Here is a 27,838-nt window from a genome sequence, read left to right as displayed (position 1 = left end):
GGCACTGGAAACGGGCTTGGGAGGGGGTCATGCCATGCATATGTGTGAGTTTTGAGGTGCAGTGAAGGGGACAGTCGAAGCTGTAGATTCTATGGCATTTGTATTTGAATTGAATTACGTTTGAAAGTGGGGGAGGGGGGAAGGGAGGGAGAAGGTGACGGGATCCAGGCCCTGCAGGCAGGGACTCATTGGCCGGAGGCGAGAGGAGCGAGCCAGCTATGCAGGAAAGGGATAGAGGGTTACAGGTTGGCACAGAAATGTGTGTTAGAACCCTGGTGTTCTATTGGGTGGTAGAATTTCCACAGGTGTTCCTGAGTGCTGGAGCTTGTTGGATGGTCGCAGGACATTTTTTTGGAGCAGGAACTTCTTTGCATGTTAGGCCACACCCCTGTGATGCAGCCAATCCTCTTGGAGCTTACAGTAGGCCCTGTCAGAAGAGCCCTGTAAGCTCTTGGAGGATTGGCTACATCAGGGGTGTGTGGTCTAATACGCAAAGGAGTTCCTGCTACAAAAAAAGCTCTAGATGGTGGGCTTCCCACATGTGCAAGGGGTGGGACGCTGTCTGTGGGGAAGAGGGCTCGGTGTTCTCTCCCTTGTCATGGCCCCAGAAGCGCACTCATGGAATAGTAACCCATGGCTTGCAAAGCTGGGCCAAAGAGCCCCTCCCCCCATCCCTGCATTGCCAGGTTGTAACTTCTCTGGTGCTGGGAAAGACGGGAAAAAAGCCCAGAGCTCATTTGCATTTGCTGATTAAATATACATGCATTTAACAAAAAAACGGCTGGTCCACCTCTGTGACCTCCCTGCAGTCGTCGATTTAACTGGGACTTGTTCACCGGCTCTTCTGCCTGCATCTCTCTCAAGATGATGGCTTATCATAGGAAGAAGGTCTGCAGATTTATACCCCGTCCTCCTCTCTGAATCAGAGTCTCAGAGCAGCTCACAATCTTCTTTACCTTCCTCCCCCACAACAGACACCCTGTGAGGTGGGTGGGGCTGGAGAGGGCTCTCACAGCAGCTGCCCTTTCAAGGACAACTCCTACAAGAACTATGGCTCACTCAAGGCCATTCCAGGAGCTGCAAGTGGAGGAGTGGGGAATCAAACCTGGTTCTCTCAGATAAGAGTCTGTGCACTTAACCACTACACCAAACTGGCTCTCTAAGCACCATTCCCAGTGATGAACTGGGCAGTGACCTAGGCGTACCCACCCCAACGCACCCCGTATTTTCCTGTCACTTTTGGGTCCCTGCCATTTTCCTCTGCTTTTCACCAGAGTGCCCTTTAGAGCAGTTAGCATAACGAGGCACCCAGGTTCAAGATTCGGCGAGTATCTGCAAGTGCCGCCACGTCACTTCCGACTTACGGCAGGCCTCTGAACTGACGTCCTCCAAATCGTCCTATGTCTAACAGCGGTGCTTGGATCTTACATTACTGTGGCTTCTTTTATACCAGGGGTGGCCAAACTTGCTTAACGTAAGAGCCATGTAGAATAAACAGGTGTTTTGAGAGCCGCAAGACATGAACGTCAGATGTTTGAGAGCTGGGAGGGAGGGTGGGAAATAGGGGGAGAGAGGAAGAGGTGGCAAGAAAGCAACTAGAACTTTAAATGCATTCTCTAAGCCATGGGCTTGGAGTAGTGACTTCAAGAGAGAAATGTCTTCTTCATGCTGGCTGATGGAATGGCGGGGGCTTCAAGAGCCACACAATATGTGTGAAAGAGCCACATGTGGCTTCCAAGCCACAGCTTGGCCACCCCGGTTTTTATACCGTCAACTCATCTTAATGTTGGGTCTCTCTTTTCCTACTGCCTTCAACTTTTCCTAGCGTTACTGCCTTTTCTCTCATAATGCGACCAAAGTACCATAGCCTCAATTCAGTCATTTTAGCTTTTAGGGAGAGAGCAGGCTTCATTTGGAGCCCACTTTTTTTTTGGGGGGGGGGGGAGTGGTCCACAATATCTAAAATTCTCTTCAGACTCCATATTTCAAATAAATCAACTTTTCCCCGTCAGCTTTTTTCACTGTCCAAGTCTCACACCCTCTGAGACTCTTCGGAGTGGAGGGCGGGATATAAATCCAATATCGTCTTCTATCTTCTTGTAATGGGGAATACTACAGCCTGAATTCACTTGAACATGGTCACCAGCAATGCAGCCTGACCCTTAAGAACTTTTCCTAGCCGAGGCAAGCCCAATCTTGTCAGATCTCAGAAGCTAAGCAGGGCCAACCTTGGCAAGTACTTGGACGGGAGACCTCCAAAGAATACCAGCGCTGGGAGGCAGTGGCAGGCAATAAGCAAGCCATCTCTGCAAAGTCCAAGCACAACTAGGAGTCACCATAAGAAAAAGATCATAGATATATGCCCCGCCCTTCTCTCTGAATCAGAGACCAATTTTGCACTAGACCTTTAGGGAGGGACGGTGGTTCAGTGGCAGAGCATCTGCTTGGGAAGCAGAAGGTCCCAGGTTCAATCCCCAGTATCTCCAAAAAAGGGTCCAGGCAAATAGGTGTGAAAAACCTCAGCTTGAGACCCTGGAGAGTCACTGCCAGTCTGAGAAGACAATACTGACTTCGATGGACCAAGAGTCTGGTTCAGTATAAGGCAGCTTCATATGTTCAATCCTGGTTTAGCCCTATCCCCAAACTGACATTCTACACTAGAGGCAGAAATCAGCTCTATGATTCTATTATTTTAGATTAGAATGTCAGCTTGGGGACAGGGCTGAACAAGGATTAAAAGTCTAGTGTGAAATTGGTCAGTCTCAGAGCGGCTTACAATCTTCTTTAAGTCTTCTTCCCCCACAACAGACACCCTGTCAGGTGGGTGGGGCTGAGAGAACTCTTCCAGAAGCTGCCCTTTCAAGGACAACTCCTGCAAAAGTATGGTTAAACCCAAGGCCATTCCAGTGGCTGCAAGTGGAGGAGTAGGGAATCAAACCTGGTTCTCCCAGATAAGAGTCCACGCACTTAACCACACCAAACTGGCTCTCAAGTCAACCGCAACTTCCAAGCAGGCATGTACATGCATATACATTTGCACACATGCCAAAGAATGTTTTTAAAAACCAAAATTTTGTTCCAGCTTCAGAATTACCAGTATGAGTTAGACTCCTGCAATGGATCCAGAAGCTATGAGGGTTGTTGAGTCACACAGACATGGGGATAGCGGGCAGGTGTGCTGATGAACCTGCACACCTTCGGTTGCTCAGAGACAGCCTTTTGCAATCGCCACTTGAAGCAAGGTTCTCCCTGCCATCCAGCAGGTGTGATGCAGACCTACCTGCGCATCTTGCCAAAGTCCCCAAATGTCATGAAAGTGAAATCCCATCAGCAGAAAATTTGTGCCCCGACACCCTTCCCTTGATCTTTCCGTAGGAACCTGGTCCCGAAACGGAACAAGAGGGAGAAGAAGAGGCACGCAGCCCCGAAAGAGATCTGACTTGCAAAGGTTCAAGAGGTTTTTATTGGTGTCTCTGTGCAGGTTACACACCTCAACTGGTTGGACCCCCACCCCCTTCCCATGATGCAGGTGCTCACTCCACCCCCCCCCCCCCAAAAAAGGCCACCTTGCAAGCCTTTGTCCCTCCTCCTTTCCACATTCTCTGGTTGTGTTCTAGACCACTCAAGCTGGGCCGGAGATTTTTGGCCTCTCGAGTGGGTGTGGGTGTTTGCGGGCCAAGGGGCATCAGCGCTGGAGGCAAAAGAGCAGCTCCCTCACCCCCATGCAGCCCGGCCTGGGAGCAAAGTTTTGAGAAAGGCGGGGCAGTTGGAGATTAGCACCATTGACCAATGACCCCGGTGTGTGCTGGAAGAAAGGGCACCGGAAGTGGGGCTGTGACCAGGAGAGAGGGGCAGGAGTCTTCCAGCCCCACTGCCTGCTCCCCATGGAAGCCAGTGTGGCTGATGGTTTGTGCTTCCCAAGCAGAGAGAGAGAAAGAGAAGCCAAGCTGTGATGCACGAGAACCTGGGGAGAGAGGTGGTGGGAGAGAGAAGGGGGGTGCAGGTTTCAGAAGGCAGCCTTCCCCCACCCCTCCCCGCCCAAGGTGCTCAGCATGGTCATAGGAAAGTTTTGGCCCTGAGCTGCCAAGGCGAGGTACCCTGTGCTTACCACTTGCCCCAAGTTTGGTGCGCCACGGAGCTCTTTTGGACCGGTACTTGGGCAGCGCTGGTGAAGACCTAGCAATGACAGGTGTTAGGCAGGGACCTGTTTTCTGAAAGGGGGGGAGGGGGGGGTAAGTGCACTTGGTGCTATAGGAGCCGGTGCAGGGGAAGGGGGGCGTCACGCTAGCTGGGTGCCACCCATGCAAGACGATGCCCCTGTACTCTCCAGCGGCTGATCCAGAATCGCCCCTGCCTCCCGATTCTCCACTCAGGGTAATGGCTGCAGGTTAGTTAGCCAGGGTTAGTTCCATCTCTCTAGCGCCCTGAAAGGGGTTTTTGGCTAGAGACAGCAACCCTCCCACGACTTATCAATGACAGATTACAAATAATTAAATAACAGCATACATTCTGCTTCCTTGGAGGTTTTTCAACAGAGGCTAGGCGGCCATCTGACAGCAATGAGGAGCCTGTGAATTTAGGGGGAGGTCTTTGTGAGTTTCCTGCATTGTGCAGGGGGTTGGACTAGATGACCCTGGAGGTGCCTTCCGACTCAGTGATTCTGACAGATGGCAAAGGGGAATCAGAACTGAATTTTAGAAAGGGGGCCCAAAGCCAACCACCTGGATTCATCGCCCTGTATGAACTATGAAGATACGTTGCCTTTTGTACACAATTTGTTCTACTTTTCCTGTCAGAAAGAGAAGCAGAAAAAAAATCACAGTACCGTGAAGTCCTGCCGAAATGGACTTCGGAGTCGGGAGCCCTGGAAATGGACTTGCCAGCCCTGTGTAATGAAGTGTCAACGGCCACCAAGAGAGGACGCCCAACTGGCCTTGGGACTGGAGGTGCCAGCTGGGAAATTCCTGGAGATTTGGGGGGTGGGGCCTGTGGAGGGGGCTTCAGCAGGGAAGCCGTTAATGGGAGGGGTGGCAGGCCGCAGGGGTCTTGTGCGCTGGGGTGTCCTGAGAAGGGGGGGGAGAGGGATGTCATGGAGACTGACTTCCAAAGCAGCTGGTTTTCTCTCAGGGAGGAACTGATCTCCGTGACTTGGAGATCAGCGGTACTTCCTGGGGATCCCCAGGCACCACCTGTTGGTTGAGCAACCACAGAGAATCATGGCTGTAAGTAGATCAGAGAAAAACCCAAAGATACATAAGAACATAAGAGAAGCCATGTTGGGTCAGGCCAATGGCCCATCCAGTCCAACACTCTGTGTCACACAGTAGCCAAAAACCCCAGGTGCCATCAGGAGGTCCACCATTGGGACCAGGACATTAGAAATCCTCACACTGTTCCTCCCCCCCCACCCAAGCACCAAGAATACAGAGCATCACTGCCCCAGATACAGAGCTCCAAAGGTTTCTGTGAATATCCAGCCTCTATATAAAGCAATATATAATGAAGGAATTATAAATGATGTATTACAAATAATTAAATAACAGCATACATTAAAATCTTCCAAGATGTGCAGCAAGCATGAAAATCTTCAAAGCATCAGTCAGGGGTGTCAACATGCAGCCTGGGGGCTGAATCAGGTCTCCGAGCAACTAGCTGTTGTCTGCTTCCTTCTGCATAACAGCTTGCTTCCCAAGGCTTGCTCAATCGTACAGGAGCTACACAGCAAAACCTGTTTTCTCAATTGGTTGAAACTCCTCCCTTGGGGAGGAAGGGGAGGGAGAGCTTGCTTTGCCAGGTGCTCTCCGTCACACAGCAGAGCAACTGAGTCAAGCCACTCTTCCTTGGCTGAAGAGGATATTGGATTTATATCCTGTCCTCCACTCTGAAGAGTCTCAGAGCAGCTCACAATCTCCTTTACCTTCCTCCCCCACAACAGACACCCTGTGAGGTGGGTGGAGTTGAGAGGGCTCTCCCAGCAGCTGCCCTTTCAAGGACAACCCCTGCCAGAGCTATGGCTGACCCAAGGCCATGCTAGCAGGTGCAAGTGGAGGAGTGGGGGATCAAACCCAGTTCTCCCAGATAAGAGTCCGCACACTTAACCACTACACCAAACTGGCTCTCCCCCAGTCCACGGGGGAAGGAAGGAAAGAGCCAGAGCTTCCTTTGCCCAGTTTCCTGGATCCCATGGGAGAAATACAAGGAAAGCACCTTTAAGACCAATGAGTGCTCATGTTTTAAGTATGTTTTATTTTAAGGGGTTTTTTTATTTTAAATTAACTGTGTTTGTCTGTGTTCTTTATAAAGTTTATATCTCTGCTACCTAATCTTAAATAGGTACACACATGGCCCAGCATGACATGGCCCAGCCCGACAAGGTCCCATTAATGTCAAATCTGGCTCTCATAACAAATGAATTCAACACCCCTACATTAGATGGTTGTGTTCTTGCTGTGCCCTGATATTTTTGAAAAAGCTAGACAAAGCTGAAGTGAAACGAGGAATCCAAGTACTGCCTTGCCACTTGGAAGATTTTCATGCTTGCTTCACATCTTGGGAGGATTTTACTGGCCTTAGTGGCTGACTGGAATTTGATTTGCCAATACAGCTTATAGGAAATGGATTTGGATAGGACCAGGAGTTTGCTGTTTGAATGTATGTAAAATTTATGGGTCCAATTTGTGCCATTTCTCTCTCTTGTGCTATGTTGTTACTTAATTATTTGTATATCATCTATAATTCCTTCATTGTGCTTTGCATGTATTATATATTATTATATCAAAGGATATTATAGCATTGGGAAAAGTCCAGAAAAGGGCAACTAGAATGATTAAAGATTTGGAACACTTTCCCTATGAAGAAAGGTTAAAACGCTTGGGACTCTTTAGCTTGGAGAAACGTCGACTGCGGGGTGACATGATAGAGGTTTACAAGATTATGCATGGGATGGAGAAAGTAGAGAAAGAAGTACTTTTCTCCCTTTCTCACAATACAAGAACTCGTGGGCATTCAATGAAATTGCTGAACAGTCAGGTTAGAACGGATAAAATAAAGTACTTCTTCACCCAAAGGGTGATTAACAAGTGGAATTCACTGCCACAGGAGGTGGTGGCGGCTACAAGCATAGCCAGCTTCAAGAGGGGATTGGATAAAAATATGGAGCAGAGGTCCATCAGTGGCAATTAGCCACAGCATATTATTGGAACTGTCTGGGGCAGTGATGCTCTGTATTCTTGGTGCTTGGGGAGGGGGGCAACGTGGAAGGGCTTCTAGCCCCACTTGTGAACCTCCTTTCTTTTTTGGCCACTGTGTGACAGAATGTTGGACTAGATGGGCCATTGGCCTGATCCAACATGTCTTCTCTTATGTTCTTATTGAGGCTGGATATTCACGGAAACCTTTGGGTTTTTCTCCAAGCCACCTGGAGGCTGGCAACCCCACTTAGGGCTGTGGCAGGGGACAGAGGGGTAGCCCTTCCCCGATGCACTTCTTCTATCCCTGAGCCCTGCAGGGCAGGCAGGTCAGTAGAACATCACCAGTACCATACCGGCGCTGCAATGTTTCCTGCTACGGGGCTAGCAGTACCTACCAGGAGTGGCATCCAGGTCAGTAAACTGTCTTCAACCCCCTGCCCTCCTCTGTGCTGCAGCATGATCCTCCCACCACTGGCTATCGATGCTTTTACAAGACCTTGAGAGCCATCTTTGAATTTCTTAACATCCTCTTTAAACCAGGTCTGGTTTCTGAGCTCCGAAGAGGCTTCACCTGCCCACATGCTTTCAAACGTATCATTGCAACCATAAGGACTAGAAGCCTTGTTCCCTTTTTTAACGCCGGTTGGCAATTTCCCCATCACGCTGCACTCCGTGCCTTTCCCTGCTGCTCAACGGAACTGCAGAAATACAATCTGTCTTGAGTGCGGAGGCAGGAGGCCAACCCACCCGGGTGGAACAGGCGCAGTCCATCTAGGCTCAGAGGGCTGCAGAGAGGGGGGGAAGTGGGGGTGCTTTCCACCCCCCTGCCTACTGTAAGGGCCCCCCACACACACACACAAGGGGCAAGATGGGTGGGAAGCCAGTCTAACTGAAAAGCTCAGGTTCATTAAGACTTACCCGCCTGCCTTTACCAAAGGTAGAGAGGGGGTATTAAATGGCTCAGTGTTTGGGGGGGGGGGGGAGTGGAATGCATTTCGGTGTCTTCCCCTGCTCTCCCCTCCCCACCCTGATTCCCTGGTGAGCCCCCATGCTCTGTGCAATGGGCTGGCAGAGGGGGCAGGATCCAAGCACGCCTTCCCGACTGCAGTCTGGAAAAGACCTCCCCCCTGATGTTGCGATGTTCCCTCCCATCCCTCCGCCCCCCCCCCCCAGCTTTTGTGCATTAGCTCTTCAAGTGGCTGTGGTGGTGGTGGCGGGGGAGGCACAGTCCATATGCTTTGGCAACCCTTGGAGTTTGTGCACGAGTGGCCCCCCCCTCCTCCCATGCACCAACGCAGGTTCGCTATTGTTCCGTGAGCGAGAGGCGCAGGATGCGTTCAAAGTCCTCTTCCTCCTGGCGCGAGCGCCGCTCCGCCTCTTCCTGCTCCTTCGCGGACAGCTCCATGGCCAAGCGCAGCTGTTCGGCGTAACTGGGGGGCACAGATTGGCTAGGTCCCTTGACCGCAGGGGGTGCCCGTGGCTGAGGGGTGGCAGGCCGCGGGGGTGGTGTGTGCTGGGGTGTCCTGAGGGGAGAAAGCGGAGAAGTATTTTCTTTTGCTTGGCTTTATTCCATAACACCACCGCTAACATGAGGGGCCAAGGGTCCACGAAGATTTGCAAAATAAATCGACAAGCAGCGTGCCTATTGGTTACATATTTGATTCTACCGGGCAGGTGGGGAAAAGGCCTCTTAAGTCTCCTAAACACTGGACATCTAGCCCTGCCTCTGGCTTGTGTTGGACATTTCACATGCTTAGCTACCCTAACCCTGGTGATGCGGGCTAGCCCAGGGGTGGCCAAACTTGCTTAATGTAAGAGACACACAGAATAAACGTCAGATGTTTGAGAGCTACAAACATCAGATGTTTGAGAGTGGAAGGAAGGAAGGAAGGGAGGAAGAGGTGGAAAGAAAGCAACTTTAACTTTAAATACTTTCTTCAATTTGACCGATGGGGTGGTGGGGGCTTTGAGAGCCACATAATATGTGTGAAAGAGACACATGTGGCTCCCAAGCCACAGTTTGCCCACCCCTGGGCTAGCCTGATTCCAGAAGCTAAGCAGGATCAACCCAGGTTTGTACTTGGATGGTGTCATGATCCTGGGCCTAGCGAGGCCTGCAGGCCCCAGGAAAGCCTGCTTAGGAGTTACTGGGAAAAGCCTACATCTCCCAGGATCCCCTCTGTCCCTCTGATTGGGTAGTGAGGGTTTTGGAGGGAAACAGGCCCTGAGTGGGGTGGGGCCTGGGAAGAGAATATAAAGGCCAAGCCCAGGAAGTGGGTGTTCTTTCCCTGGAAAGCTTAGCTGGAGGCAGGCTGTCGCCTGGAGAGCTGGAAGCAAAGGGAAAGGCCCTTACCCAAGGGGGGTAAGTGTAGTATTAGAGAAGGGACTGTAGAGATAAATGCGTTAGGGCATTTGTTTATTTTCCCTTCACCCTTTTACTGGTGAATGCACCTTGTTAATTTATATTGCACTGGAATAAACCTTTTTGTTGTTGTTCACTCTGCCTGGTCCTCACGCCCATTATTTGGCCTAGCTAAGGGAGGCCTGAAGGGCTTGGGACGACACTCTGGGCCTTCTCAAGGGGAACCCTTAATCCAGAGTGGTGGCAACAATTTGGTAAGACCCCTCTGAGTTGTAACAGATGGGAAACCTGCAAGGAATCCCAGGGTTGGTCAACATAGGCAGCCAATGGCAAACTTGCTTTTTCCAGTTGAATTCTGACTCTGATCCCAACAAACTGTGCGGGATGGTGGTGGAAGCGCCGTCAAGTCAAAGCCAACTTGTGGCCATTCCTCTTGGGGTTTTCAAGGCACCAGACTTTCAGAGGTGGTTGACCATTGCTGGCTCTGAACTGCCACCCTGGGCTTGCATGGGGGTCTCCCAGCCAAGTACGAACCAGGGCCGGCCCTGCTTAGCTTCCGAGATCCGATGAGACCTGATGATTGGCCTGGGCCAGCCTAGACTCTGTTTTTTCACCCAATTAGGGGACAGGAGCCTTGCATGCTGGGAAACAAGAGTGCCTACAGGTGAGGCTTCCCAGCCTCTGAAACTAAATTGGGCCACGGAAACGTCTAAGAAGAAAGAACTTCTATTTCAAAAGCCTGCAGCATAAGAACCTAAGAGAAGCCATGTTGGATCAGGACAATGGCCCATCTAGTCCAACACTCTGTGTCACACAGTGGCCAAAAAAACCAGGTGCCATCAGGAGGTCCACCAGTGGGGCCAGAGCAGTAGAAGCCCCCGCACTGTTGCCCCTCCTAAGCACCAAGAATACAGAGCATCACTACCCCAGACATAAGAGAAGTCATACTGGATCAGGCCAATGGCCCATCCAGTCCAACATTCTGTGTCACACAGTGACCAAAATCCAGGTGCCATCAGGTCCACCAGTGGGGCCAGGACACTAGAAGCCCTCCCACTGTTGCCTAAGAATACAGAGCATCACTTGCCCCAGATAGAGAGTTCCATCAATACGCTGTAGCTAATAGCCACTGATGGATTTCTGCTCCAGATGTTTATCCAGCACTTGTGAAATGATGACTTACATTGCAGGACAAGCTTTTTGCAGCTTGAGTCCACAATGGCTGTAATACATTGATTTTTCAGCACAAGAGGCACTCAAAAAGTTTTTGCTCTGACACACAAACCTGGAAGGCTCCGGTAGCCTGTGAAAAATCCCCCCCTCCCCACCCAGAGGGTGCAGAGCAGGCAATGGTCAAATAGGGAGTAAAAAGTTGCAAGTTCTTCGGCGTTGGACTCACCTGTCCCCTTTGCTCCCCTCCTGGGAGGCAGGGTGAGTGCCTGGTTTGCTGTTAGTCAGTGCTTCCCAAATAGTAACCTGCAGGGGGCCAGAAAGACAGGAGGTAGAAACAAGCAGATACGCTCCCTAGCGACTGGGGTAGCCAGGCCTCAAGCCCTGCTCCAGGGGCACTTCCAGTACGCACCTCCTCCTCCTGGCCTGCTGCAAGCCTCCTCTTAGCTGAAGGTCTGGGCTGCACGGCCTCACACCAGGGCAGCTCACTCGTCCCTCTAGCAGGGCAGCGTCTCAACGGAGCACCTGCCCTGGTCTTCCCCAGCCAAGCCATTCACAGCATGCATTCTAACTGGAAGCGGCTGGGATTTGAACCCAGGCCCTGCTGGCGAAAACGTGTGGGTGCTCTGCCGCTGAGCCGCGAACCCTCTCCCGAGGTTCAGTTTCTGAACACGCTCAGAGCCGCCTTAAACTGAATCAGACCATCAGTCCATCCAGCTCAGTATTGTCTGCTCGGACTGGCAGCCGCTCTACAAGGTCTCAGGCAGAGGTCTCTCCCATCACCTGGTCCCTTTAACTGGAGACGGAACCGGGGAGCTTCTGCACGCAAAGCAGAGGCTCTTCCACTGAGCCAGCTCCCCTCCCCAATCAGCCACGGCGGAAGCAGAAAGGTCTGCCGGTGCCCACCTGATCGTATTCGCTCCCAGCTTCTAGCAGGCTTTGCTGGATGGCAAATTGCAGCAGGTCGTCGTCGTCCTCGCGCAGGGGCTCCGGGTGGCTCCCCACCATGCTGTAGCCTCGTGGGGCCTCGAACAAGGAGGGATCCATGTCGAAGCACCGGCAAGAGCCTGGGGAATGAGGGGGGGGGACCACAATATACGTTTGCCGCAGCAAGAGGAAAGGAATTCTGGGCCTGACCCTGAAAATCTCAAAGCCTCACCCCCTCCTGCCCCAGGGTGGACCTTGCAGAGCTGGATCAAAACACAGAGGAGGGCTACTGAGATGACACACAGACTGGGGAAGGCATCCACACCTTACCTGTGAGCTAATATAGGTGCTTTTCTGGCCACCGTTTGGAACAGAATGTCGAGCCAGGGTGGCTCTTCAACATGAGCCAGTAAGGGAAGGCTTAACATCTTAATCCGTTGTGCTTAATTGCAACCTTTCGAACACACTTCTGTATAGTCTAATACTCAGTGCACAGAAAGTATGTTGCATATCTGGGGTGGCCAAACCGTGGCTCAGGAGTGGCTCTTTCACACATCTTGAAGCTCCCACTGCCCTGTTGGCTGGTGGCTTGGAGAATGCATGTAAAGTTAAAGTTGCTTTCTTTCTACCTCTACCTCCCCCATCTATCTTCCTCCCTTCCCTCCCTTCTCTCAAACATCTGACATTACTGTAATGCGGTTCTCAGACATGTAATGTTTATTCTATGGCTCATGTTAAGCAGGTTTGGCCACCCCTGTTGTATACAATTCATTTCCTTTTAGCTTCCGTACTTGTATTTGCATAAGAAGAGTCCAGGAAATCCCAGCTTCCTCCCGCCTTTGGGCATGCTTAACCCTTTGCAGAGAAGCTCTGTGTCCCAGATTTCCCCCACCACCACCACCACTACCACTCTTGTTTCCCCACCCACCAAGGGAGCTGGAGCTGCTGATGCTGGACCGGTCGCTGCCAGGGGAGGGGGCGTCGCTGCCGGGGCTGCCGGTGCCACGAACAGAGACCACTGGTTCATCACAGCCATTGAGGTTCCCGAAAGTGATGCGGGCGTTGAGGATGTGGAAGATGGGGATTTCTGGGGGCAGAAGGAAGAGAAAGAGAGAGGTGGAAGGGCAGAGGCTGTTGCAGTGACTATTGGCCCCTGAGACAACTGAATTCCTTTCCCTCCAGGATGATGCTGATGATGATATTGGATTTAAATCCCGCCCTCCACTCCGAATCTCAGAGACTCAGAGCGGCTCACAATCTCCTTTATCTTCCTTCCCCATAACAGACACCCCGTGAGGTGGGTGGGGCTGAGAGGACACTCACAGCAGCTCCCCTTTCAAGGACAACTTCTGCAAGAGCTCTGGCTGACCCAAGGCCATTCCAGCAGGTGCAAGTGGAGGAGTGGGGAATCAAACCCGGTTCTCCCAGATAAAAGTCCGCACACTTAACCGCTTACACCAAACTAGCTCTCAACTGGATCAGTGCTTGCGATCATAGAGTCCTCAAGTCCAACCCCCTGCACAATGAAGGAAATTCACAACTACCTCCACCCTCCATGCACCCTGAGTGGCCCGTTTCATGCCTAGAAGATGGGGAAACACCTCCAGGATCCCTGGCCAAACTGGCCTGGAGAAAAATTGCTGCCTGACCCTGAAGCGGCAGTCAGTATTTCCCTGGACGTGTAAGAAGGGGTCATGAGAACTAAGCACTGATGCAACCCTTCCCGCCTTCCTTCTCATGATCTGCCTAAGTTCACAGAATCAGCACAGCTGTCAGATGGCCCTCAAGTCTCTGTTTAAAAACCTCTAAAGAAGGAGAGCCCACCAAGGAAGCCTGCTCCAACTGAGGAACTGCTCTGTCAGGAAGTTCTTCCTAATGTTTAATCAAAAACTTCTGATTTAATTTCATTCCGCTGGTTCTGGTCTGCCCTTCTGGGGCAACAGAAAACAACTCAGCACCATCCTCTAGAGCAGGGGTGGCCAACGGCAGCTCTTCAGATGTTTTTTTTTGCCTACAACTCCCATCAGCCCCAGCCATTGGCCATGCTGGCTGGGGCTGATGGGAGTTGTACGCAAAAAAAACATCTGGAGAGCTACCGTTGGCCACCCCTGCTCTATAGGAAAGTCCTACAAGTACCTGAATATGGCTGTCACGCCACTTCTTTGTCGTCTCCTCTCTAGGTTAAACATAAGGCAGTCTGTGCTATAAACACAAACCAATCTAGCAACTGTTCCCAGCTGTAAAACTATAAAAAGTGGGGCACTATCCCCATATTGTTAGACACTAGCCCCTTTCTCCCAAGCATCCCCACAAGCTTCGGGAGGGTGGGTCGAGGGCAATGTTCCCTCTAAGCTGCAGAGTCTTGTGAGCAAAAATTCTGCTTTGTGAGCTACCGGCATGAAAGTTGTGAGCCGTTGCATCAATTAGTTTGCTCTGGGGCGAAGACAAAAATCTGTGAGCTGGAAGCGAAAAATCTGTGAGCTAGTTCCTGCTAACTCGGCTTAGAGGGAACATTGGTCGAGGGATCCAGTTCAAAAAGCTTCCCTACCCAAACTGTAATGGTCAGAATTCCTTGGTTTCAACTCTTGTATAAATCTGTAGTACAAGCTTTCGAGGGTATCTTAACAAAACATTTCCATTGTACTTGCTGAAAACCACAATGCCCATAAACCTTTGCAGGGGAAGCCAGTTGGAGTTAAAGGTATATCAAGAATGCCAGGAGAGGGCAGAGAAGCTTGTGTGGGAATCCACATCCCTATGCAGTGTAGGCAGTTGCCAACCTCCAGGTGGTACCTGGAGATCTGATACTACAATGGCTCTCCAAAGATCAGTTCGCCTGGAGAAAATGGCTGCTTTGGCGGGTGGGCTCTATGGCATTATATCCTGCTGAAGTCCCTCCCCTCCCCAAACCCCACCCTCCAAATCTCCAGGTATTTCCCAGCCCAGAACTGGGAACCTTCGTAGCCGGTGTGCGTCGGACTCCTCACCGATCTTGACAGGGAAGCCTGGAGGCAGCCGCAGGGTGATGAAGTCCCGGAGCTTGGCAAAGAGAGCGTTGCTGATAGCCATCAAGTCGATGATGGGGGCGACCTGCTCGGCCAACGACAGCGGGTGGTCCTCACACAACCACAGCTTGGCTTTGAACCTGAGGCCGAGGAGACGGTGAGTCGGCGCTGCCAGTCCTGGCCCAGCAGTTCCTCCCCATCCCTCCCCTCCCCTCCCCGCCTCACTTCTGCGTCTTGGTGGTCAGCTCGATGGGCCTCCCCATGTCCCGGCTCCCCAGCTCAAAACTGGGGTTGAAGTATTCCTCCGGCGTGATGGCGGTGGGGTTGGCCGGGCTCAGGGTTTGCGTGATGAGGGCCTGGAAAAGGACAGAGGCAAGCGTCAGGTGAGGCCTCCCCAGTGGCCTCAGCCTGAGCAGAGGAGGGGAAATGGAGGGCAGGCTCGGGGGTAATCCAGTCTCATTTATTTAGGGGAACTGAATTTAATTTAATTTATTCGATTTATAGTCCGCCCTCCCTGCCGAAGCAGGCTCTTATGTTCTTATGCAGGAAGTGGTGGCAGCTACAAGCATAGACGGCTTCAAGAGGGGATTGGATAAACATATGGAGCAGAGGTCCATCAATGGATAAACGGAAGAACCGATAAAAGGAAGTACTTCACCCAAAGGGTGATTAACACAAGGAATTCACTGCCACAGGAGGTGGTGGCGGCTACAAGCATAGACGGCTTCAAGAGGGGATTGGATAAACATATGGAGCAGAGGTCCATCAATGGATAAACGGAAGAACCGATAAAAGGAAGTACTTCTTCACCCAAAGGGTGATTAACACATGGAATTCACTGCCACAGGAGGTGGCGGCGGCTACAAGCATAGATGGCTTCAAGAGGGGATTGGATAAGCATATGGAGCAGAGGTCCATCAGTGGTTCTTAGCCACAGCTTATCGTTGGAACTCTGTCTGGGGCAGCGATGCTCTGTATTCTTGGTACTGTCCTGGCCCCACTGATGGACCTCCTGATGGCTCCTGGTTTTTTGGCCACTGTTTGACACAGAGTGTTGGACTGATTGAGCCATTGGCCTGATCCAGCATGGCTTCTCTTATGTCCTAATGGCTATTAGCCACAAGGTAGAGATGGAACACTGCGTCTGGGGCAGTGATGCTCTGTATTCTTGGTGCTTGGGGGCCACGGTGAGAGGGCTGCTGGAGTTCTGGCCCCAGTGGTGGACCTCCTGATGGCACCTGGGTTTTGGCCATCGTGTGACACAGAGCGCTGGACTGGATGGGTGGCCCGACCCAACATGGCTTCTCTTATGTTCTTAGAGAGTACCAGTCCTGCCATGGGGCAAGATTTGAGGAAGCATTAAAGGGTAGGAGATGAAGAGCGCTGAAATTAACCCTGCTGAAACAGTCCACAGCCTTTCAGTTCTATAGAGGGATTGGAGGGAATCCCCAATCCTAGCAAACTGGGTGCATATCGATGGGGGAAGGGCCCTTTGAAGCTCCATGGCATCTTCCCTCCCCACCACGCAGTGAGCTTCCTCTAAGTCCCATCCCTTGATGAAGCATCTAGGGCACCCCCCAACATCACTCACCCCGTTGTTGGGGCCCACGTGTTGTTCGGCAATGCCCAGGAATGACTGGAGGGGAGTTTTGCTGCCTGCAGGAGACAGAGAAGTATGAGCATGCGTGCCAATGGAAGGAATGCATGTTATAAGAAGAACTGCAGATTTATACCCTGCCCTTCACTCTGAATCAAAGTCTCAGAGTGGCTCACAACCTCCTTTATCTTCCTCCCCCACAACAGACACCCTGTGAAGTAGGTGGGGCTGAGAGAGCTCTCCCAGAAGCTTCCCTTTCAAGGACAACTCCTACAAGAGCTATGCCTGACCCTAGGCCATTCCAGCAGCTGCAAGTGGAGGAGTGGGGAATCAAACTCGGTTCTCCCAGATAAGAGTCCGCACACTTAACCACTACACCAAACTGGCTCTCTTCACCCAGACCCAAGCCCTGACAAGGGGCTCTCCTGTGGGTCTTTGTACCTGGGAAGATGCAATTAAAATTGCTTGGAGGGAGGGACAGGGCCGCCCCCACCTGTCTTGCTACTCTCAGTAGCTGCAGCTCACGGCTGCCCTGTTGCTGCATGCAATATCTGTGTGCATGACCATCAGACCCACAGAAATGTGACCACTGCGGGTTGGGGAGAAGTTCTGCAGGCTGGGAATGTATACATCTATTAATATACCATTGACAGAACCATGGATCGAACCGCTAGGAGTTCCCTCATCACCAAGGCGGCTCCTATTTCAGCAATTGGCAGGGCTGTGCAAATTGGCCACTTTGTGGTTGGTCTCGTCGCAAGCCCCGCTTCCGTTCTTGCTGCTGGCCTCCCTAGATCGGTGTGCTTCTTTTAGGGCATTTCAGTGCATTTGGAGGCAGAACCAACCATCAATTTTGCCTGTACAATTGCTATTAAATACATTACTGTGGTTCAGGGGTGAGAGACAAACGGTTTTGTCCTGAGCAGGGAAAAGCCACGATGGAAACCCAGAAGGCAAACTGAACAGGAGGGTCACAGATTGTTATTCCATCGTTTGCATTTTGTGTCTTTCCACCTGCTTCCAATGGGGGTGATGTGTTATTTGAGGACCAGATCCCAGGCAGGTGCGTGGAAGAGGAGAGAGAGTACCTTTGATCTTCCCTTTGTGCTGCTCTGAAAGATGTTCGGTTCGCGTCCGGGTGATAAGCTCTACGTTGGAAGCCCCATAAACCTGCAGAGGGATAGGAAACACCACCAGATGTAACCGTAGGCCCTGCCCTCTCCCACCTTCTCAAATAGGTTCCCTGCACCCATGACACTTCATGTCAGTTTCAAGCTTCTAGTCTTCGGTATTGAGGCTCTCCTCCTTTCAGCCTCTCAGTCCTTCGACATCTCTTTTTCACTCCCTCCATTCCCTGCCTAATCTCCTGCTGTTTCTTAGCAGGTGCCTCCCCTCCCCACCCACACCTCTCACCTTGGCCTCGTACCCATTCACCACCTCCGTCTTCTCGCTCCTCCAGCCCAAGATACCCGTCTTGTTCCTGGCAAAAAACCAGCATGAGATGAGCTTAGCGGGGGATGAATGATCAGGCCACAGTTCACTGGGCTGTTGGAAGAGGGAATGAGGGCCAAAACCCCCACTAAGGTGAAATGGATGGGGATGCTTGGCAGAGGTCCAAGCAATGTTCCCTCTAAGCTGCAGTCTTGTGAGCAAAGATTCTACTTTGTGAGCTCCTGGTATTAAAGTTGTGAGTTACTGGCAGTAAAGCTGTGAGCTCCTGGTATTAAAGTTGTGAGCTACTGCATAAATTATTGTGCTCTGGGGCCATCCTTCCTGAACTAAGACAAAAATGTGTGAGCTGGAGGCTAAAAATCTGTGAGCTAGCTCAGCTTAGAGGGAACACTGGTCCCAAGATGCCAGCGCTCCTCCAAGGCAGAAGCTGTTCTGCTTTCAATGCAGAGCCTCCTTTTTATCTGATGGGATAACTCCTACTTTGGCAGGAGATTCCTGGGCCATCCTCCACCCCTGTGGCCTAAAGAGGGTAAGCAAAGCTGGGGACGCAGCAGGTCCATTTCTCACTTTGCTCCTTCTGCTGCTTTCCTTTTCTTGCGCCTGTTTGGACTCGTTCAGCGTCTCTCTCTCTCTCTCTCGTGGCCTGCGCAATGCAACTCTTCACATCTTCCACTGGCCTCCCACCCCCTCCCAAATCTTGCACAAATGCCTTCCATTTAAAGCTCCTGTCATGATCTGTGCTGTGCTGTGAGACAGAGGCCTAGTGGGTCTAGGGAGCCTGTGAGGCCTGTGTCGCAGTAGGGAGAGGCAGTCTACAATCCCTAGAATGCTTGGCGTTGGTTTTAGCCAATCGGCACCCAAGTAGGCTCTGAGGGGAATTGCTTAAAAGCTCTCTCAGGAAACAAACGCTGTTCTTTCCATCTAAGAGGTCAAGCTGGCAGGACAGCTGCTGTTGAGGAGGAAGGCACCTTTAAGACCAACCAAGTTTTATTCAGAATGTAAGCTTTCGTATTCATACATACTTCTTCAGATGAGGGAATGGGGTACGGTGAGCAGAACTACATATAGTTCCTGGGTGATACAAAAGTTACACTCTTAACCCACCAGCTATATGTAGTTCTGCTCACTGCACCCCATTCCCTCGTCTGAAGAAGTATGCATGAATACGAAAAACTGTGTTGGTCTTAAAGGTGCTACTGGACTCCAATTTTGTTCTATTGCTTCAGACCAACTCAGTTGCCCACCTGGATCTATCTGAGGGAGAGTGAGCAGGCCAAGGCCTGGTGGCCTAACAGACTAGGGACAGGTCCAGGTGGGAAGCCGTGTTGGTCTGAAGCAGTAAAACAAAGCAGGAGTCAAGTTGCACCTTTAAGACCAACAAAGTTTTATTCAGAATGTAAGCTTTTGTGTGCAAGAAGCACACTTCATCAGACGATAGTATGGAATGGCAAGCAGTCCTAAATATAGAGAAAGTGGGCAGTGAGTTAGTATGCAAAGTCATGGAAATGTTTTTCAGCAGATTAAAAGGATCACACGTTGGAGTCTGGTGATTGTTGAGTTTGTGTTGACTGAGCTGAGACAACAAGAAGGCAATATAAGTTGGAATAGCAGATTGATGTCTATGACATTAAGGTATCCTAGGTGTGACTTCACACCCAGAATACCTTAATGACATAGACATCAATCTGTATCACACAGTGGACGAAAAACCCAGGTGCCATCATGAGGTCCACCAGAAGGCCAGGACACTAGAAGCCCTACCATTGTTGGTCCTTCCCCCCAAGCACCAAGAATACAGAGCATCACTTGCCCCAGATAGAGAGTTCCATCTATACCATGTGGCTAATAGCCACTGATGACCCTGTCCTGCCCTCCCCTCCCCTCCTACTGAGGTCTTCCCCCTGTCCTTGTCCAGGTTCATATTGCAAGCTGTCTAGAATGGGGGCTGCTCTTCAATTCCCATCATTGCTAAAGCAGCTTAGGCTTTGGTGGCTGGACAGAGTGAATCACAGGCACTGTTTTCCAAGCACTCTCTATGCCAGGGATGTCAACATTCAGTCTGGGGGCCAAATCAGGCCCCTGGAGAGCTCCTATCAGGCCCACGAGCAACTCACTGTTGTCTGCTTCCTTCTCCCTCTCTTGCTTCCTTCTGCATCACAACTTGCTTTGCCAGGCTTGCTCAATCGCACAGGAGCGACAGAGCAAAGCTCCTCCCTTGGGGAGGAAGCAGGGGAAGGAGAGCTAGCTTTGCCAGGCTCTCTCAGTTGCACAGCAGAGCTACTGAGCCAAGCCTCTCTTCCTTCTATTGGCTGAGGCTCAACAAGTCGGTGAGGTGGATTAGGCTGAGTGTGCGCGTTTGTCTGTGTTCTTTATAAAGTTTATATCTCCCCTACCTGGAAATACATTTTATGACACACATGGCCTGGCCCAACAAGGTGAAGATCCAGCCCTCATAACAAATGTCCGACATCCCTGCTCTATGTTGTTTACTTTAAACATGTTGCAGGGCTGAATTGCCTGCCTCAAATGCAGGCAACGGAGATGCTTCCCGGAGCAGAGATCTGCTGCACCCAGTTCCTCATGAGAATTGGAATGATGTACTGCCTGGGCCAAGACCTCAGCCACACACCTTTCAAATGCAATGTTGCGAGTGTCCAGCTGGGTAGTGACCACAGGAGCCGTCAGCCGGCCCATCACCTGCTCTTCTGTTGGCTGGACTGTGGCCAAAAGCCCCTCTTGGTCATTGGCAGCGAGAGCCAGAGTCTCCGAGTAGACCACTTGCCGGTCGTGGTCGATTTCCATCACCACCGCACTGGTATCTGCCAGGAAAGAGAGAGGGAAATTAGGCATGGCCTCAGCACAGGCAGAGAAAGATGTACTTCTCTCCCTTTCACGCAATACAAGAACTTGTAGGCACTCAATGAAATTGACTTAGACTTAGAAAGGACTCATTTTGTAGCAGGAACTCCTTTGCATATTAGGCCACACACCCCTGATGTAGCCAATCTTTCAAGAGCTTACAAGGCTCTTAGTACAGGGCCGACTGTAAACTCCAGGAGGATTGGCTACATCAGGGGAGTGGGGCCTAATATGCAAAGAAGCTCCTGCTACAAAAAAAAAGCCCTGGGCTTAGAACAGATAAAAGGAAGGACTTCTTCACCCAATGAGTAATTAACCTGTGGAATTCACTGCCACAAGAAGTAGTGGTAGCTTCAGCACAGGCAGTTTCAAGAGGGAATTGCCCCTCTCTGCCTGGCCTGCATCTCTACATTTCGCTTGGGGACATTCAGAATGCAAAGCTTCATCAGTGAGCCAAGGCCCCCATCCTGCGTAACACAAGAAGGGCAGGTTATGCAGAAATTAGAGAACGGCTCAGAACAAGGAGCTTTTCCAGTCTCCTCTCAGCATTCTACAGACCCTCACGGCCATGCCAGAACCACAGCCAGACACCCACCAGCAATGTCTCGGGTGTTTTTCCACGGGTCTTTGAGCAAGCTCCACCACCTGACAAGCTCTTGCACCTGGAAAGATTCCCCAGCTGTTCTTCCTCCAGCAAGGCAAGGCAAGGGGGTCACCGTCTGGGACACATCCTACCTACCTTGTCCCCTGAAGATGAAGCTGCGGTTCCCACGCTGCCACGTCATGTGGTCGAATCCCAGCAGCGTCGTGTCCACCCTCAAGTTCTGGCCACACTTCCACACCTTGTACGTATCGCTGGGGCAGATCTTGGAGACCAGGGGGACTGCCGGAAGAGCAGCCATCAGGCAATCCGACGCCAAAGGAGACAGACGTGCAAAAGGAAAAAGAAACAAACCCCTCCATCTCAGTTCCTCTCTACTAGAAGCACAGAGTTTCCTCTTGTTTTTAACTTTGCCTTCATTGACCCCTTTTTTCCTATGTGCACAGTAGTAGAGAACTTCACTGCTAATGCCACTTTTTTGAGTCTGTCTCTAGGGAGGAGCAGGGAGAATTGACTGGTAGGCAATCGTAAGGTTGCCAATCTCCAGGTGGGGGCTGGGGATCCCCTGGTTTGGAGACCCTCCCCCTGCTTCAGGATTATCAGAAATGGGGGGGGGGGGGGGACATCTGCTGAGCACTCTGTTATACTCTATGGAGAGTGATTACCATAAGGTATAATAGAGAACTGATCCATGGGTATCTGGGGGGGCTGTTTTTTGAGCTAGAGGCACCAAATTTTCAGCATAACAACCAGTGCCTCTCCTCAAAAGACCCCTCAAGTTTCAAAAAGATTGGACCAGGGGCTTCAATTCTATGAGTCCCAAAAGAAGGTGCCCCTATCCTTCATTATTTCCAAATAGAGAGAAGGCATTTAAAAGGTGTGCGGTCCCTTTAAATGTGAAGCCCGGAACTCTTTTTGGAGTTCATCATGCTTTTCACACCCTTGCTCCTGGCTCCACTCCCCAAATCCCCAGATATTTCTTGAGTGACACCTGGCAATCCTAGGCGATAGATGGGGGGGGGGGCCATCACGGAGGGGCCAAACAGGTGCCCACCTCTTCAAAAGTAGGCTAGCTCTCCTTTCAAAGGTTTTTCAGCTGAGGTCTGGCATTGAGGTAGTGGCTGGATGAGGCTGGGCCTGGACCTGAGAAGTGGCGGGGGGGGGAAGCCTGTATCTCCCCTTCCCAGTGTCAGCTAGCGGACTAGAGTTGCCAACTCTGGTTTGGGAAACTGTTGGAGATTTGGGGGATGAAGCCTGTCAAGGGTGCGCTTTAGGAAGGTGGGGACTTCAACAGGGAGGTGGGGACTTCAACAGGGTTAATGCCCTACAGACCCACTTCCAAAGCAGCCATTTTCTCCAAGGGAACTGATCTGTCCCATGGAGACCAATTATAATTCCAGGAGATCTCCAGCAACCACCTGGAGGTTGGCAAAACTGCTGAGTAGGCCCAAGGCTTGCACTCATGTCAAAAGAAATCCCCAAGCAAACAAGCTACGCTGCAAGGGCACCAGATTTGCCTGAAAGCCATTCCTCAGTGGGGCACGGGATGTTCATTATCCTTGGTGCTTGGAGGGCAGCAGTGGGAGGGCTTCTAGTGTCCTGGCCGCACTGGTGGACCTCCTGATGGCACCTGGTTTTTTGGCCACTGAATGACACAAGAGTGTTGGGACTGGATGGGCCACTGCCTGATCCAACATGGCTGTTCTTATGTCTGGGGCAGTGACGCTCTGTATTCTTGGTGCTTGGGGGGGCAACAGTGGGAGGGCTTCTAGCGTCCTGGCCCCACTGGTGGACCTCCTGATGGCACCTGGTTTTTTGGCCACTGTGTGACAGAATGTTGGGACTGGATGGGCCACTGCCTGATCCAACATGGGTGTTCTTATGTCTGGGGCAGTGACACTCTGTATTCTTGGTGCTTGGGGGAGCAACAGTGGGAGGGCTTCTAGTGTCCTGGCCGCACTGGTGGACCTCCTGATGGCACCTGGTTTTTTGGCCACTGTGTGACACAAAGTGTTGGACTGGATGGGCCATCGGTCTGATCCAAGATGGCTTCTCTTATGTTCTTATGAATGCACTCTGCACTTGTTCAGAGGCATTCTCCCACTATTCCAGGCCCGAGCACTGAACTTAAGGTGTGTGGGGGAGGAATCTGGGCTCCCAGGCACATCCTGAGATCATACCGTATTATGGTTATGATTGGCCAGGAGCATATTTAGGAAATGGGAAGGAGACAGAATCACCAAACTGAAGAAGTGGGGAGGAGCAAATTACGTTTTTCTGTATCCCTTCTTACTCTGTCCCTACAGGGGGTAGAGATGATGGGCGGTCAAGTCTGCCTTGATTTAAACAAAAAAGAAAAGACCAACTTTTTCACAATAATAAGCACCAGCTAATTATATATACATATTAAAAATGTTTAAACGACAGCAAAGCTCACAGACACTGACGTGGGAGTGTAGTTTTGCCAATTGATTCAGGATGACTGTTTGAAGTCCTTCTTCCTTAAAAATAGTAACAGGGCCCATTCCTAATGGAGGGGGCTCTCTGGAGGGGGAGCCCACGACTCTGCTCGCAAACAAACGTTTAACCCCCAATTGTGCTGTTAGCTTGCAGACGTACCCCAGCTAGTGAATTCCCATTTCATCTCCACATAAAAATCTTGTGCCTGGAAGAAAGAGAAACAGATTTCAGACGTCAACAGATGAGAGGGGCGGAACTCCCAAATGCCCAGATTCCATTTCCCGTTTTTGTAGCAGGAGCTCCTTTGCATATCAGGCCACACCCCCTGATGTAGCGAATCCTCCAAGAGCTTACAGGGCTTTTAGTGCAGGGCCTACTGTAAGCTCCAGGAGGATTGGCTACATCAGGGGTGTGTGGCCTAATATGCAAAGGAGTTCCTGCTACAAAAAAAGCTCTGGCCATGGCTCAGCAGGTGCATGCAAAGTTTTAGAAAGCCTCTCCCAAATAAGGTTTGACATGATCTTCTTGGAAAGATCGCACTCCGAGTGCCTTCAGATGCTATGTGGATGGGGTGTGCATTTCTGCACCCTCATCACAACTTTCCTCACTTCAGTCGTCATGGCTGCCGCCACCCCCCGTCCCCCAGTCAGAAGCTGTGATTGACAGGTCACTATAGCACAGTAGAGCTATAACAATTGATGGCAACAGTGTACTAAATTCCCAGCTTTCCTTTTAGAAAAAGTATTTATTTATTTAAAATATTTACTAACCGCCTTCCTTACAGAGCTCAAGACGGTTTACAGTATTCAAACACATAAAACATTACATAACAAGCACAAAACTGTATAAAGCCAATACCCACCATTGTTTCTTGGCACAATAGACTATGGGAACATTTTATCATGTATAAAATCACATCTAATGTAACACCAGTTATATTGGAAAATCAAGAATCTAAACTGATCATTACATGGTACCCAATTGTAGAATACCTTATGTTAAAGAAAATGAGATTATACCAGAAAATCAGCTTCATTAACAAATGATGATGATATTGGATTTATATCCTGCCCTCTACTCTGAATCTCAGAGTCTTAAAGCAGCTCACAATCTTCCTCCCCCACAACAGACACCCTGTGAGGTGGGTGGGGCTGAGAGAGCTCTTACAGCAGCTTTCAAGGACAACTCTAGGAAAGCTATGGCTGACCCAAGGCCATTCCAGCAGGTGCAAGTGGAGGAGTGGGGAATCAACCCCGGTTCTCCCAGATAAGAGTCCACACACTTCACCATTACACCAAACTGGCTCTCAAGAAGAACTGCAGATTTATATCCCCCCCTTCTCTCTGAATCAGAGACTCAGAGCGGCTTACGATCTCCTATATCTTCCCCCACCACAACAGACATCCTGTGAGAAGGGTGGGGCTGATAGAGCTCTCCCAGAAGCTGCCCTTTCAAGGACAACTCCTGCATTGTACAGGGGGTTGGACTAGAGGTCCAACCAACCTAGAGGTCCCTTCCAACCAACCAACCTAGAGGTCCCTTCCAACTCTATGATTCTATGAAGAACTATGGCTGACCCAAGGCCATTCCAGCAGCTGCAAGTGGAGGAGTGGGGAATCAAACCCGGTTCTCCCAGATAAGAGTCCGCGCACTTAACCACTACACCAAACTGGCACTCTTTTGTAATTTTGAATATTTACAATGTGATATACATCCATAAATATACATAGATGTATGTATGTATGAATGTTTGTAAGAATGGTTTCTGCTTTTGAAGTATTTAAACTACACTTGTTTGAATGTAATTTCTGAAGTTTGTGCTATGTAACAATATACTTATCCATAATAAGATTTAAATTTCTTTTAAAAAGCACAAACTGTACAGAGCTGTGGCCAGGAGCTCCAGAGTTTGCAGAAATCCCAAGGAAATGATATGCAAGATCCAGGCTTGCTTACAAGGAGATTTTTAAATAACTCATCAAACTTACAGAAATAGCAGGCTAAGCTCCCGTCCACTGGACCGAGAGCACACACACGCGCGCGCACGCAGCAAAGCTTGCCAGAATCTGAGATGAGATGCATAGCTAAAACTAGGCATCTTATAACCGCATTGCTGGCTCCAAGTCAAAATGTCATTAATCAAGATATCCTAAACAGTCAGATGAGCCAAGCTATCCCACACCTGGCATCTAATGATGAGAGGCAACAACTTAGGCTTCGAAGAGAATGACTGTTAATGAGCGTGAGAGAGAGAAATAGTCCCTTGAGAGCAGCCTGATGCTGTCCACTCACAGAACTCGGCGACTAAAAGGGCAAACACCAGCCTGTAATAAAGACGGTGTTACACGGGCTGTACAAACCCCCAAAATTCAAAAACACAATTTTGGATTGCTTTAATTAAATACTATCCTAAGTCAAACCATCTTCAGTTGCCTCCTAAAGACTGAAAGCGATGGAGTGGGGCACAGCTGCCTGGGGAGGTTGTTCCAAAATCATGGGGCTGCCACTGAAAAGGCCCTGTCTCAGCCTACCAAACAAGCTTCTTTGATTGATGGGACACTGAGAAGGGCCTCTCCCTGTAATCTTAATTCCCAGGCAGCAACATATAGAAGACAGAAGAAGCCATTCATTTATTGACTTGTAAGGCAAAATATGCAGGCTGTACATTTCCCTTTATAACTTCTCAATGAAAAGTTCTGGAGGTTTTTAAAAATGAATTCTGGGAATTAGCACACCATTGCAATGAATAGAGCATTGTATTGTAATGTAATAGCAATCTGGCAATTACCAACTTAGTCAGAAGATTGCTCTCTGGTGGCAGGGAGTAAAATGAGAGCCGCAGGAAGCTGAGGCAAGGAAAATGGCTGTGCATATGCTCCACCGCCACTGGAAATGTCGCAGCATCCACAGCAGCCTGAATCACCCCAGAGCATAACCAGCCCTGGTTTGTTTCTAGGGACTGCAGAGGAACTTCCTACCATAATCACAGTTCAATAAAGCGGCTTCGAACGCCTGGCTGTACCTTGTGCAGCTTCTCCAGGAGGATGGGAATACCAGCCAAGCGCTTGATGGCTCTCTGGTAGTCACGGTAACGCAGCACCAATTGGACGAGCTCCAGGTCACGCGTGCTCACGGCCTCCTGCAGCACTGTGGGAGGGAAAGCAAAATTATGGGGGCAGCTGACCCCAAGGCTTGGCGGCCTAAAGGAGATCCGACAAGGATAAGCAGGTCCTGGCAAAACACTTTCTTCTATGCAACACCTATGACCGGGCGCCTTTATCTCTGCATTTACAGGATGCCGTGCCTTGCACAGTTTCCTGTTAGCTTTCCAATTCTCTGATCTTAGCCCAGCTGTGTTGTTCACTGGCTCTTGTTTGTGGTCTGCTGAGTCCCCTTCCCTCTCCAAACCCTGCCCTCCCCAAGCTCCACCCCCAAATCTCCAGGGATTTCCCAACCCAGAGCTGGCAACCCTAGTCACCGCCAGGGGTGGAATTCTAGCAGGAGCTCCTTTGCGTATTAGGCTACACACCCCTGATGTAGCCAGTCGTCCAAGAGCTTACAAAAAAGAGCCTTGTAAGCTCTTGCAGGATTGGCTATATCAGGGAGGTGCGGCCTAATATGCAAAGGGGCTCCTGCTAGAATTCCACCCCTGGTGTCTGCCCTAAAAAAAGGTAGAACCTAAATAGGGGATATAAAATGTATTGTTAGAATCAAGTAACAATGGGCACAACTCTGCCAGAATCCAGCACTTTTGAAGCCTTGTTGACATCAATGGGCGTGTTTTCAATTCGCCCACTGAAATCAATGAGATTTACAGTGTGGGCTGGATTGGGTCCATTCGATTTAACTAATTGGCAATGACCATTTTCCGTCAGAGTTAACGATGCATTATCTGGCTATTTGACTTGGAACAGTCAGAAACAGAGTGGGGAGAAGGGCATGATCTCGTACTCCAAGCACATCTATAAATCTGTCATATTTTTCAACTTTCCTCCAAAGAGGCATCTGGATAGAGTCAGTTCGGTGGTCCTGATGCTATTGGACCTGTCGGCTGCATTCAACACGGTCAACCATCAGTTACTGACCCGCCGCCTTGCTAATACTGGGATCCATGGGTTGGCCCTACAATGGCTCTCCTCTTTTCTCCAGGGTCGGGGACAGAGGGTGGCAATAGGGGAGGAACTATCCTGGTGGCACCCACTTACATGTGGTATG

General features: G+C 50.5%; 1 protein-coding gene across 1 annotated transcript in view; it reads right to left on the bottom strand.

The window, feature by feature from the left end:
- Positions 1-8,390: 8,390 nt before the first annotated feature.
- LOC132586833 (ankyrin repeat domain-containing protein 13B-like) overlaps positions 8,391-27,838 on the bottom strand; it is a 23,551-nt gene continuing 4,103 nt past the window's right edge. Inside the window, exons 2-14 of the mRNA XM_060258966.1 lie at positions 26,646-26,770; positions 23,783-23,828; positions 21,302-21,445; positions 20,333-20,522; positions 17,665-17,731; positions 17,340-17,421; positions 16,246-16,310; positions 14,880-15,010; positions 14,637-14,794; positions 12,578-12,736; positions 11,629-11,789; positions 10,952-11,028; positions 8,391-8,713 (exon numbers count right to left, since the gene is read on the bottom strand). Coding sequence (XP_060114949.1) covers positions 8,494-8,713; positions 10,952-11,028; positions 11,629-11,789; positions 12,578-12,736; positions 14,637-14,794; positions 14,880-15,010; positions 16,246-16,310; positions 17,340-17,421; positions 17,665-17,731; positions 20,333-20,522; positions 21,302-21,445; positions 23,783-23,828; positions 26,646-26,770 — 1,625 coding nt within the window. The 3' untranslated portion in view covers positions 8,391-8,493. The remainder of the gene's footprint in view (positions 8,714-10,951; positions 11,029-11,628; positions 11,790-12,577; positions 12,737-14,636; positions 14,795-14,879; positions 15,011-16,245; positions 16,311-17,339; positions 17,422-17,664; positions 17,732-20,332; positions 20,523-21,301; positions 21,446-23,782; positions 23,829-26,645; positions 26,771-27,838) is intronic.

The sequence above is a fragment of the Heteronotia binoei genome, chromosome 18 (assembly GCF_032191835.1).
Source record: "Heteronotia binoei isolate CCM8104 ecotype False Entrance Well chromosome 18, APGP_CSIRO_Hbin_v1, whole genome shotgun sequence".
Classification (NCBI taxonomy): domain Eukaryota; kingdom Metazoa; phylum Chordata; class Lepidosauria; order Squamata; family Gekkonidae; genus Heteronotia; species Heteronotia binoei.
This window is presented reverse-complemented; position numbering and strand designations above follow the sequence as displayed.